Source organism: Nicotiana attenuata, unplaced genomic scaffold (genome assembly GCF_001879085.1).
Source record: "Nicotiana attenuata strain UT unplaced genomic scaffold, NIATTr2, whole genome shotgun sequence".
NCBI lineage: Eukaryota > Viridiplantae > Streptophyta > Magnoliopsida > Solanales > Solanaceae > Nicotiana > Nicotiana attenuata.
In genome coordinates this window covers 24664-38638 of record NW_017674367.1, presented here as the reverse complement: position 1 = coordinate 38638, position 13975 = coordinate 24664, and the positions used below count along the sequence as shown (strand labels likewise).

The 13975-nt window shown below is 34.3% G+C and overlaps 1 protein-coding gene across 2 annotated transcripts; it reads left to right on the top strand.

The window, feature by feature from the left end:
• Positions 1 to 6295: 6295 nt before the first annotated feature.
• Positions 6296 to 9204, top strand: LOC109218513 (gibberellin 2-beta-dioxygenase-like). Of its 2 annotated transcripts, none has more exons than XM_019382880.1 (3): positions 6296 to 6843; positions 8169 to 8502; positions 8613 to 9204. In XM_019382880.1, exons 1-3 carry the CDS (start codon positions 6440 to 6442, stop codon positions 8901 to 8903), a joined length of 1029 nt encoding a protein of 342 aa, XP_019238425.1. In that variant the 5' UTR covers positions 6296 to 6439; the 3' UTR covers positions 8904 to 9204. The 2 variants fall into 2 exon arrangements, with proteins under 2 accessions (XP_019238425.1, XP_019238424.1); XM_019382879.1 differs by having other exon boundaries at positions 8169 to 8520.
• The last annotated feature ends 4771 nt before the right edge of the window (positions 9205 to 13975 follow it).

Below are 13975 nucleotides of genomic sequence, written 5' to 3'. Positions count from 1 at the left end.
CCTTCGTGCAATAATAATCAAAACATGGCACGGAATGTTCCTTCGTGCATTAATAATCAAAACATGGCACGGAATGTTCCTTCGTGCATTAATAATCAAAACATGGCACGGAATGTTCCTTCGTGCATTAATATATTCTCAACACAATTCGTGCACGGCATCAACCTTCGTGCTTTATCACTCTTCCTCACCCAAGCAACAATCACAAACAATGGGGCGAGGGGATAGACAAACAGTAATAGAAGTCCCGGCAAGGGAAAACACAAGTAAACAGCTAAACCCCGTCAAGGGAACAATCACATTTCTTTCTCTTTCTTTCATTTCTTACTCAACAATTACTTTAGCATTTGAGCCAACGCTCCAAAGAGTTCACAAGTCATAATTCTTTCTCATACCCTTTGCATTATATAGAAATCATCAATTACACAAGGAAGAGTCACAACAAAATCAAAATAAGCACAACTAAGGACTCACGGTCATGCTAGACACCAGTGTATAGATACTCGTCACCATGCCTATACACCGTACTCAACAATTAGCAATTAGCAAACAATACTCTAATCCTATTCCCTCAAGCCAAAGTTAGATCAAACACTTACCTCGGATGCTCCAAACTCAACTCAAGCCTCTAGTATAGCTTTACCCCTCGAATTCGGCTCCAACTCAGTCAAATCTATAAAATAATGACTTTACAATATTAATAATAGCTAAACAAACTAAACCCGATACTTAAATATGAATTTCCAAGCTCTCTTCTAAAAATTCCAAAATCGCTCCCGGGCCCGCTTGGTCAAAACACGAGGTTCGAACCAATTCCATGTTACCCATCCCCCCACGAGCCCGAATATACAATTTGTTTTCAAATTCGACCCCAAAACGAGGTCTAAATTCAAGAAAATCGAAAAGCCCTAACACTACCCATTTCCCCCAATTTCAACCCTAGATTACATGTTCTAGGCCTAGGATTTCATTGGATGATGATAGAAAATGAAGAAAATGAGTTAGGTAATACTTACCCAAGAATATTTGGTGAAGAAATGCTCTAAGGATCGTTACAAGGCTGTGGAGAAGAAAGGTTTTCGTGAAATGGGAAAAAATCCCGAAATGGGTTCTGTTTTGGGTATTTAAAATTGCTGGACAAATTTGCCTTTCGCGTTCGCGACATGGGGGTCGCATTCGCGAAGAAGGGGGGCTGGGAAGCACCGCGTTCGCGACAGGGGGAGTGCGAACGCGTAGAGTAAATGGCTGGGGTCCGGGATCTGGGCCTACGCGAACGCGTGAGGAGACACGCGAACGCGTTGAAGGAAGCAGCAAAGCTTCGCGATCGCGATGGCCAGAACGCGAACTCGAAGGAGAAAAGGGAGCAAGGCCATGCGAACGCAGGAGGGCTAGTGCGAACGCGATGAAGAAAATCCCTGTGTAAAAATTGCAGAAAATCTGCTAACTCCCTAAGTCCAAAACTACCCCGAAAACCTCCGAAAATACTCCCGAGCCCTCGGGGCTCCTAACCAATCACACACACTAACTCGACAACATCTTACGGACTTAACCATGCGATTAAATCGCCAAAATAACATCAAAAACGAGGAATCAAACCTCAAAATCATCACTTTTTCATCAAACTTCATAAACTTCATATTTTAGATATTTGGGTCCGAGATACGTCAAATGATGTCCGGTTTCAACCAAATTTCACAGAAAGCGCTTAAACCATATATAAGACTTGTACCGGGCATCGGAACCAAAATACGAGCCCGATACCACAGTCTTTTAATCAATTTTCATTTCAAATTTTCATATAAATTTCAGAAAAACAATTTCACAGAAAAATTCATTTCTCGGGCTCTGGACCTCGAAATTCGACTCCGGGCATATGCCCGAGTCCCATATTTTTCTACGGACCCTCCGGGACCGTCAAATCACGGGTCCGGGTCCGTTTACCAAAAATGTTGACCAAAGTCAACTTTAATCATAATAATATCAAAATTCATAAATTTTTACACAGAATTCATATTTAAGCTTTCCGGCTACGCGCCCGGACAGCGCACGCAAATCGAGGCAAGTAAAAATGAGGTTTTCAAGGCCTCGGAAGCACGGGATGAATGAGAAAACAGGTGATGACCCTTTGGGTCGTCACAGCACACCCACAGTGAGCGCGGGTACCCATTTAGAATTGGACAGTGGTAACAATGACACTGTCATACGTGTTTTGGTCAGGTAACAATGACTGACCAGTCAGGTAACAATGGCTGACCAGTGGTGACAATGGCACTGTAATACGCATTTTGGTCAGGTAACAATGGCTGACCGGTCAGGTAACAATGACTGACCAGGAACATAAATCATGCCCGAGGGGCCAGTATTGTTTTGAGATATTGCCCGAGGGGCGAACTTTTATGTGCTCATCTTGCATACTTATTTGCCTCTTTACTTGTTATACCGTGGTATTTGTGCCCGAGGGGCGGATTTTCTGTGCGTATCAGCACTAACTGTTTTGAAATCGTTTTCGTAATCACTGAAAAGATCATTTTTTTTAATGGAGATTTGAACTGAGCCAAGGTATTTCTAAAGATTTCACAGATTTCACTGTTTTTCTCAGAAAATTGCACCCGGCTTCTGTATAGCATGTTGGTTGCTTTACGTGATTTCTTGCTGCTCAGCTATTATTTACTTTTATTACTCACTGAGTTGGAGTACTCACTTTACTCCATGCACCTCGTGTGCAGATGCAGGTATTGTTCACCCGGTAAAGGGTTTTGAGCTGGTTGAAGGTATTGCTATCGTAGCTGAGCAGAGTGACCGCCAGCGTTCGCGGCACCGGATTACTTCCTTTGGTTCTAAATTTTATCCCGTATATTTATTGGCCTGTAGTTGTGTTAAGATTTCCTTAGATGCTCGTGACTTGTGACACCCCGGTCGGGTAGTAATTAACAGTTTCTAATGCCATTAAGTTGTATCTTCTATTCATTTATGTTTAATAATTGTTAGTGAAAGGATTTGGGTTAGTTGGCTGGCCTTGTCTTCACGAGAGGCGCCATCACGACCGGGTATGAGAATTGGGTCGTGACATATAGCTAATATAAGGAATTAACTTTACCAACTTAATTTTCGCGGCAATTTTTTTTTATAATTTTTTTTTGTGGCTATTATTAGGTATTAGCTATAATTTTCAAATTCGTAGCTAAGATTTCGTAGCTATAGATGCATAATGTTGTAGTGCAAGGAGTTCATAATCTCAATATCAAAATAAGCTAATTCTAAAAATAAGAGCCTTAAGTACTATTTATACTAGGGAGCTACTTATTACAAGTATAGCCACCAAATATAATGTAGTATTCAATTGTTGACCAAATTGCACATGTAGCCACCCATTATGAAAGTAGCTTCCGATTAGAATATCCAAAGTGCTCGATGGCTAGCTAGATTATATTACATTATTTGTTCATAGAATATGATCCGTTTTTAACCAATTTTGAAACAAATTTTCAAGTTCGCAAAAATTGATTTAGGTAAGTTCTTCATACATAGAACTTCAACTTTTATATATTATTTTTTAGGACAACTTCAAAAATAATTTTGTTCCAGGTTTAACTAATATTATGTTTAAACGCAGCTAAGATTCTCCTGTTTAATTAGTCGAATCATTTTCGTTTTCACAATTGTAATTCAACGAAGGCCTTACTCGATGTGTGTCGGTCTCTCTTTTAAGTGATTCCTCTTAGAGTTCGTGCGTCGTTAGACAGAGGCGGAGCCATGATTTCAAGATTATGGGTTCAGGATTCTAATCGTTTTAAGTTACCGAATTCTAAATTAATAATTTATACATATTCAACGGATTTTTTAAGACAAATACAGGGTTTGAACCAAAGCTACTGGGTTCGGCCGAACCCGCTGACAGCACTCTAGCTCCGCCCCTGGACCCTGGTTAGAGCCAAGTATATGAACAATGTGTACCTTTAAGCCACGATAGAACAACATGAAGTGAGGGAAACCTACACTATAGACTGTAACATCACACGCAGTGCTTAAGGAGATTGGCAGATTGCTCTGTTTCAGGTTCCAGAATAGTTGAGGAAATGGCGTTCTCAATATTAAATTCTATCACAGGCGTGATATACTTATTTGTGTACTAAATCAAATAAATGCATGATATTTATTATTTTTTTCATGAATATTTTCAATTAAACATGCAGATGCAGTTAAGTTAAATTAGAACTTAAAATAGTTTCCACACATTGTTATAGGACAATGTTCTACTGCTAGAGAGAGATATAAAATGGTATAGGGAGCATAAAAGCATCATTAGTGGGAATCAAACCATTTCCACATATAATTTAAAAGGTTAAGAAAGAGCAGCGCGGAGAGTGATTATTGTTTAATGATATGCAACACTTCTTTCCCTTTGGTTTAATCACAAAAAAGGAAATTTTAATTGGATATTCTTTCTAGGAAATGAAGCAACATTAATTCCCCTTGAACTTAGTTTAAATTTTTCAATCAAATTCCTTGTAAATTTGTTTCTCACTAAGTGTAACTCGTCAAGTTTGCCTTTGAAAATCATCTCTCAACAATATGAACAAGCTAATTCAAGCAACTAGTAAATTTTTCGAAAGTGAATTGTGTTAATATTCAAAATATCTTGCTTCAAATAAGAAAAAGAAAGTCTATTTTCCATGTATATAGTTCGTTGGTTTGACCAACGGTTATTAATAAAAGTTGAGAAGAGTATCAGATTTTTGAAAGAAACTTGAGGTCATAAATGATTCTTATTCGTTCTTTTTTTGACCTTTTTAAATACTCCGTGTTTTATTAAAATTGACATGATCCATAGAAACTCTTACCAAAAAGAATCTTTTTAGTGCTATTTTTAAGTTTCTGACGTTGAAACACTGATAAATAAGGGAACACTACCCAGCAGAGCTAGCTCCATCTTTTTATACTATGATATTCAGTGGCGGATCCAGAATTTATACTTTATGAGTTCAATCTTTAAGATTTTTTGTTATTTTTATAACTATAGGTTCATTTCATAACTACTATTTGTAGCAATTTGATAAATTTTTACTCTATGTCCCAAATTGAAAATAATGGGTTCAAATGAACTCGATACCAAACGGCGGGATCCGGCCCTACGACGACTCGTCAAGAGTACCTCAAGCTTTAGTATATTTGTAGTACTAATTTAGGAAGAATCTTAATTTTCAATAAGTAGAGTTCTCTTTAACCGTATTTCAGAATTCAAGAACCCTTTACTTTCCTTTAATTTTGTCCATTTTCAATTTTCATTTTATGATAAATTTTAGATAATATTATTTTATCCGTTTCAACTTATATGTTTTATTCTCCTTTTTAGGCTATTGAAACAATGTTTTGTTTCAATATTTAGTAAGTTATAATTTCAATATATTCATTTTACTTTTTAATGTCACTATTTTATAGAAATAATATGACATATTTAAGATCACAAAATTCAAATGATATTTTTGGTATGTTATAATGCATATACTTTTTATTTAAAATCACACTAATCATTTTTTTTTAATTTATATTTTTAATTTTATGTCTGGACGAACTAAGGCACGGTATAATAAAATAAGAAAGAATACGGTATAACTAATAGCCTGTTTGGCCAAGCTTCTCTAGAGGCCAAAAGTGCTTTTTTTCCCAAAAGCACTTTTTTTCCCTAACTTGAGGTGTTTGGCCAAGCTCTTTTGAGGAAAAAAAGTACTTTTGGGAAGAAGCAGAAGCAGTTTCTGAGAAGCAGAAAAAAGTAACTTCTTCCAAAAAGCAGAAGCAGTTTTGACTTTTCTTCTTACCTAAAATACCCTTAACAAAATACAGTATATAGCAAAATAATCGTTAAACCTAATGCTTAGGATATTAATGTATAAGTATTTCTTCTTATTTTTAGGATAACTTTCTAATATATAGTGACTTTAGAGGTGAATACTTTTATATTTGTTGAATGAATTTTAATATATTTAACTTATATTAAAAGAATTAAGTACTTTTCAATTTTATTTTTATATTTTACTTAAATAAAATGAAAGATTTAATTATTGCCTGTAATAACCAATTTTTGAGATTATTTATTTACTTATAATATTAACTATTAAGTAAATCTATTCATGTCCTTATTCGTAATTTGATACTTAAAAACACTTTCTGAAAAGCTTGGCTAAACACAAATTATTGCTCAAAAGTGTTTTTCAGAGTGATTAGCCAAACACAAACTGTTTCTAATATAAATAGAAGCCAGATGGCTTCTATTTATAGTTTCTAAGGCCTCCTTACATCTGCTCTCATGCATCAGCCTTTCTCCATATTTAAACTCCACCAATCCCCTACCAAACCAGAAATCCATTCTACATATCCAACCAAAAGAAAACTTCTTCTTCTTGTTCCTCTTTAAGCCTTTATTCCTACAACAAATAAAACTATGGTGGTTTTAACTCAGCCACTTGTTGAAAATTTATCTCACATAAAAACATGCAAGTACAATAACACTGATGTTTTCACTGGTATTCCAGTGATAGACTTATTAGACCCTGAAGCCAATACTCTTATTATTAAAGCTTGTCAAGAATTTGGATTTTTCAAGGTGGTGAATCATGGTGTCCCAGTTGAAACCATTACCAAATTAGAAAGTGAAGCTGTCAACTTCTTTAACTTGTCCCAAGTTGAGAAAGACAAAGCCGGCCCAGCTAACCCTTTTGGCTATGGTAACAAAAGAATTGGCTCAAATGGTGATGTGGGTTGGGTTGAATATTTATTACTCACAACTAACCCTGATCTTAGTTACCAAAAATCCATCGCTATTCCGGGAAATTCTCATCTTTTCTGGTAAGCAAGATATTCATGAAATTATTGGTTAATTTTATCTTTTTTCTTTCTATGTGTTGGCAATGTGATGAATTTTTAATACCATCTGTGTAATTTAATTTATTACAGCATGTTTGTTGGCTAAAATAGTCCAAAGATACTCTTAATATGATGTGTCATTTTGGGACCAATTCTTACCGTTTTCTCCAAAAAGTTTTACACCATTAAGGGTGTGTTTGGTATGAAGTAAAATATTTTCCAGAAAATATTTTTCAACTTTCTCATGTTTGGTTGACTTATATATTTTGGAAAACATTTTCCTTATGAACTCATTTTCCTCCAATGGGAGGAAAATATTTTCTTTATCAAGAGAAGGAAAAATATTTTCCAAAACTCATTCTCAACCCTCCTCACCCTGTTCCCGACCCTCACCACCCCACACCCTCACACCCACCCACCCCACCCCCTCTCTCCAAAAAAGTTTCTTTTTTCAAATTTCAATTTTTTTTTCCGTCACCACTCACCCTGCTACCCCCTTCCGCCCGCAAAAAAACAATTATTTTTTTTTGTAATTTTTAAATTTCTATTTTTCGTTTTTCTGCACCACCCACCCCAATCCCCAATCACACACCACTGCCCCCTACCCCCCCCCCCCCCAAAAAAAATAGTTTTGTAATATATTTACAGTTTTAGTTTTTCATCTTTCGGTTTACAGGTTCGAAATTTATAAGTTCCAAAGTTATGAATTTGGAGGTTTATGTGTTTGGAAGTTTACGAGTTTAGAAATTATAAAGTTTACGGGTTCGAAAGTTCGCAGTTTCGGAAGTTTATGAAATTTGTGTGTTCGGAAGGTTGTTGGTTCGAAAGTTTATGACTTCATGTTTATTGTATCTTAATTAGTTATGAATACTCTTGAGAAGTTATTTTCCTTAATACACTGAAAAATGAATAAGATTACTACTTGCTTTCCAAGAAAACATTTTCTTGGAAAATATTTTTCACGAAAAACATTTTCCGTTATATCAAACACACCCTAAGAGTATCCAATTCCTTATAAGTAGAAGATTTCTCTTTTCTACTTTCCACATAAGACTTTGTTCAATACAAAGAAAAAAATATGAATTCGATAAACAAAATCCAACTAAACATGAATTAAATAACCTATTAAATATTAAATCCTAGACAATTTAGAAATACCAATTAATCCTAGTTTAATTCCAACAATATCACTTACCATTTATATGTAACAAGCCATTATTTATTTTCGTGACTTGACTATATAATATTTTTTATACAGTTCAGTAAAAAGTTTGATTTTTTTTCCCCATCGTTTTCTATATATGCAGGTCATTGGTGAATGAGTATGTAAGTGCAGTGAGAAATTTGGCATGTTTGGTGCTGGAAAAGATAGCAGAAGGGCTAAGAATTGAACCAAAAAATGTGCTAAGTAAGATGCTAAGGGATGAAAAAAGTGACTCGTGTTTTAGGCTAAATCATTATCCACCATTCCCAGAGTTGCTCCAAACATTGAGTGGTAGAAATTTAATTGGTTTTGGAGAGCATACAGACCCACAAGTAATATCTGTTGTTAGGTCCAACAACACAAGTGGCCTCCAAATCTCACTCAGAGATGGGACATGGCTCTCTGTCCCACCTGATCCCAACTCCTTTTTCATCAATGTAGATGACTCCTTACAGGTTTTTTTCTTTTATTTAATCGGATCGATCGGCTATATGAATCCTGACTGATCACTGAATAACGTGCGTTATGATTTAATTTTGAATTGCAGGTGATGAGTAATGGAAGGTTTAAGAGTGTAAGGCACAGAGTGTTGGCAGATAGTATGAAATCCAGGGTGTCTATGATTTATTTTGGAGGGCCACCTCTGAGTGAAAAGATAGCACCTTTATCATGTTTAATGGAAGAAGGAGAAGAAAGTTTGTACAATGAATTCACATGGTGTGAATACAAGAAGTCAGCTTACAAGACAAGGTTGGGTGATAATAGACTGGCCCTCTATGAAAAGAAACCACAACCAAATCCAAAACCAAATCCTGCTACTTCTGCTGTTGCCCAATGACATGCTTAAAAATAACCCTATTTAGGAAAATTACATAGGAATTTACTCACTTTCCTTAGTTGGAAAAACACCATCATCATCCAAATGAAAAAAAGGGGTCTTTTTAATTTTTAATTTATTTTTATTTATTTTTCCTTTCTGGGTGTTTTCTAGGTTTGGGTAATTTTATGTCATCACCTACTTTTTCTTTTCTTTTTGTGCTTAATTGTAACAACTACCCTAGTGCTATAAATGCTATGTTATCATCATTATGTCATCACTTTCGTATACCTTGTTTGAAAAAGCTATGGAATTTTCTTTTCTTTTGTCACCCTTAAATTATGGAGTGTTATTTATTGTATTGCCTCCTCGCACAGTTTCTGTAACCTATTCCGCTAGATTTTTGACTGGATATATGAGTGGAGTATAATAAAACGAGATAGACTTCTAAGTCATAAACATGCTGAATTATTTATGTGATTATAAAATTATGTCTTTAAAGATGAAAAATAAGAAGTTTAAAACTAAATAATTGTTATCTATAGAAAAAGTATCAATCTTTTCGAGTGAGATCGAGAAAAATGTATAGAGTGAGTAAGAAACTTTGAAAACAAACGACAAAAACACGTGAAAAAACGTAGCAGCGCCGTGTGATTACGATAAACGTATCTTAAAAAACATTTTCTAGTTGGATTGAAGAACAACCAACGCCATCTGAAGGGCAAAGCAGCCCAAGCAGTGGCTTTAGGCCCCCATTTTTCGTTGACAATAATTTTATGAATGAATTTTTATATAAGAAATTGATTATCGTAAAGTTAAAAAGTATAACTTTTTTTACAAAAAGGAAAAGAAAAACTTGATTTGTTACTGATATTGACCCTTGAGTTTGAATGATTCCAAACATATCAGTTTAACAAAAAAAACGAAATATATAAAAATATCTTTAATTTTTTATTTAGTGAGTGAAAATTGAGATCACTGGATGGTAAAAATCTGAAAAAATATTGACTTAGCCTTTATTAAAACATAATAGCCACTTTGACATGATAGTTTAGGCTTGTTTTTCAAATTATATAGCGTTAAAGAAAGATTACAATAGAAGATAAAACTCTAATCGATATACTTTAGTAGACTATCATGTCAAAGTATAATTGAAAGATCATAGTTCAGGCATAATGACGTTTTTTAGACAGACATCCTAGGAACAGAGTTTGTTAGGGATTTTGTGGCATGTTATGGATCGAGAAAAATGTATGGAGTGAGTAAGAAACTTTGAATAAAAAAGACAAAAAAACACGTGAAAAAACGTAACAGCGCCGTATAATTATGAGAAACGTATTTTAATATCAAATAACTTCATCTTATTAAAAGCATTTCCTAGTTGGATTGAAGAACAAAGATCTATGTTCCATACCTTTTAAGAAGACATTGGACTGATAGTGATTCCCATAACTATGCTTAATATTTTTTTTAATCAAAATGTGAATATATATGGAAAAGATTGTCAAATAACCAATAATTTTAAAAAGACAATAAATTCTTAAAAACTTTAAAAATTAAATCAATCAAATTTAAATTCTGATTACGTCTCAGCACCAGAGACGGATTTATAGGCTTAATTATGGGGCACGTGAACTCATGGCCTCTCCGTAAAATTAGATATTTTTATGTATATATTTTCTAAAATTGATATAATATTAACTGTTGGCATCCATGCTCCAAGAAGGTTGAATGGTTTACTTGGTTGAATGTTGAGTTGTTATCCAAGAGGTATAGGGATCAAATTCCACTTGATTTATATATTTTTTCCTTTTGTTTTAGTAGTGCACCCATATACTAAAAATCCTAGATCAGCCTATGCGGTCAGCACCGCCCTTAGGAGGAAAGAAAGTTAACGGTGGTCTCCTCTTAAGGTTGAGAATAGGACCACAATTAAATATGTAGGGAAAGTCGCATTCAATAGAGTTTGCATTGACCATCCTACTGTAGTTTTAACTATCTCAATCCATGCTGTCTCTGACAAAACATTCTATTGCCATTCAGCAACTAGTCTTGAAAGTGACTTTATTTATAAAAGCACTTCACAAGTCTTTTAGAAAATCTTAAAAAACTCGTCATTACATTTTTTCTTGGTTTGATATTTTTAATGTTTCCTCTGCTTTGAATTGAATAAAATATAGAAATTGAGCCGGCGTCGAAAAGTAAACATCCTATGAGGCTTGAAAATGACTTCCACAAATTAGTATATGATCTAACGTAAAGCTTTGAATTAGGTATTACGAGTAAATAAACAAGGGTTATAAAGATTTATTGAATCGTAAATGTGACACGAGGCAACTTTCTAGGCAGGCGACGGACTAAAAAAAACAAAATTGTAGATTTTGTGTTTCAAATACTACTAAGTACTATTGCCGTCTTGTTTAACTAAACTCTAGAGCACATTAATTGGTTTAATACAAATGAAATATAATATTTGACTATGATCCAAATTTATAGTATATATATATAAACGAATTAAAATACTGCAAATGCAATATCAAGAAAACAACTACGTCGTTTCCACTTCAAAGTTTAATATGTTTATAAAAACTTAGATAAAACTTCATGTTCTACGGCCTACGCCTATTTTTTGACACTTTTTAGAACGATTTTATTTGTATAAATATCCTTAGAGTCTCCTCTCAAAGCTTAAATAGGAGATAAGGTCACATTTTCAGTGGTCTATATAAACTTCATTCAGTCAAAACGAAAGCTTCAAAAACTGAACTTAATCCAAAATCACTTATGTTTCGACAAGAATAGTACAATTGAGAAAATAACATTATATAGCCGATGTAAAAAATAATAGTCGGATATATTATGTATGTTGTATACAAAAATTATACAAATTTTATACACTTACCAAATATAGATAGTTTCTGGCGCTGGCTAAAAGTGATAATACCCCTATATAATTCTTGCCAATTTATTTGAATGTTACGAGAAGTTAAAATGACTAACGCAACAACTGTAATCTTTGACCAGATGTAGTCTCCAACTCATGAAAGTACAATTATATATAATCATTAAATGGTCCAAATCCTCAAATTAATTAATTATGAATAGAACAACAACAATAACAACAACCTAATAAAATTTTACAAATGAAATATGAGGAAGATAGTGTGTACACAGATTTTATCTCTATCTCGAGAGAATAGAATTGTTATTTCGATAGACCCTCGGCTCAAGAAGACTCGGCTCAAGAAGACAAAAAAGACAAATTAATTACGAATAGAGTCATGAAATATCAAATTCTATGGTTTCAAAATGCAACAAGCAATTGACTGTCTTGTCTAGCTTGACAGGGCAGTAATTAACAGGTGGTCCAATTAGCGACTGGATTTCAAGTAGTATTGGCCTATTGGGTAGTCAAAAATTTATGTTTTACATTTATGTATTTCAAGGTGCTTTATTGTAAAAATTGCACGGGGCATCCTATTTGGTCGCTCCCATTTAACCTATACACACTTTTTAATTTTTTTTTTAACTTGTACACACTTTTTAAACAACTTTAGGCCTCTTTCTCCTTCTCATTCTCCTTCTCCTCCTTCGTTTTCTTCTTCCCCTTCTTCTTCTTCTTCGGGTGACAATGATTTTATATAGTGGTTGTGAATATATTTTAATGTAGTTTATGATGTTTTACAATGGTGAGCTGTTATGACGCTTTATTTTTTACTATTGCTTAGGAATTCTTCGCTTCTTATTTTCTTAATTGCAAAACGGGTTCATTAGATTTATTGTTGTTTTGACAAATTGATGATTGAGTTTTGTTCCTGATGATATTTAGAGGTTATGTTACAAATTTGAGCTCATTTAAAAGTAGAATTAGGTATTAAATCGTATATTGGATTGTTATAATTCGAAGAACAAATATCTGTTTCTGGGCAATTTTCACTTCAGACTTATTAGCTTTAAGTGAATGAAAACGTTTGTTGCACTTCAAACTTTTTGGCCTTAAGTGCATCTGAAGTGCAATTTTTCACTTCAGACTTATTGGCCTTAAGTGCATGAAACCATTGGTTACACTTCAAACCTATTTGGCCTTAAGTGCATCTGAAGTGCAAATTTTCACTTCAGACTTATTGGCCTTAAGTGAATGAAAACGTTTGTTGCACTTCAGATTTATGGCCTAAGTGCATCTGAAGTGCAATTTTTCACTTCAGACTTATTGGTCTTAAGTGCATCTGAAGTGCAATTTTTCACTTCAGACTTATTAGCATTAAGTGCATGAAACCGTTGGTTGCACTTCAGACCTATTTGGCCTTAAGTGCATTTGAAGTGCAATTTTTTACTTCAGGCATTTTTTTTAACTTCAGACCCGATAAGTCTGAAATTGATCGTAAAGCGGGTACGCTTGTAAACTTTTTGGTAAAGTGAGTTAAGTTCAATTGTAATCCCAAAATCGGGTATAGATGCAAAAGTCCCTATTTTATTGCACTCAATCGGTGAATCAACAGGCTCGTAATATAATGTCATTAACCGAAAAATATATTATTGAATTAGAAATTACTTCTTTCTTTACTTAAGATTTTGATCCTCGTTACTGAATTTCCATTGATATATTACAACTATTTACAAGGCTATTCAATCAGGTAGAGAATTAATTCTGTCCATATATTGGACTCGCATGCAATAACTGTCTTGTCATATCTTTTCTATAATTGGAAATTGTCCTAATTTTTACTATGCATTTGGAATTAATATGCATCAACAGCTACTTACTGGCCTACACAATAAGTTTCGGAATTGAATAGTCAACTTGTACTACAATCAGTATGCTTGTCGACTTCAATGTTTTTTAGGTTTAGTAGTTCTTATCCGAAAGAAAGAAATTAGGCAATAGTAGAAAGTCTCAAACTATTCGTATACGGGTAAAATTGGGCTCATGGTATATCCCGGTCCCCGATATGATAAGCCAAGCTCGAGATATGACAACAAGGGGCCGAAATCGAGGCAAAGGTCCCATCGAGTCGGAATCGAGGGCATGACGCCCACCCTCGAGAATATCGGGGTCAAGGTTCGGATCAGTCCTAGCCTTGAACGACTTCGAA

Coding starts and splice junctions, on each gene's coding strand:
- LOC109218513 (XM_019382879.1), top strand. CDS start 6,440: ATGGTGGTTTTAACTCAGCCACTTGTTGAAAATTTATCTCACATAAAA. Junction 6,844..8,168: donor GGAAATTCTCATCTTTTCTG/GTAAGCAAGATA, acceptor CTATATATGCAG/GTCATTGGTGAATGAGTATG. Junction 8,521..8,612: donor ATGTAGATGACTCCTTACAG/GTTTTTTTCTTT, acceptor TTTGAATTGCAG/GTGATGAGTAATGGAAGGTT.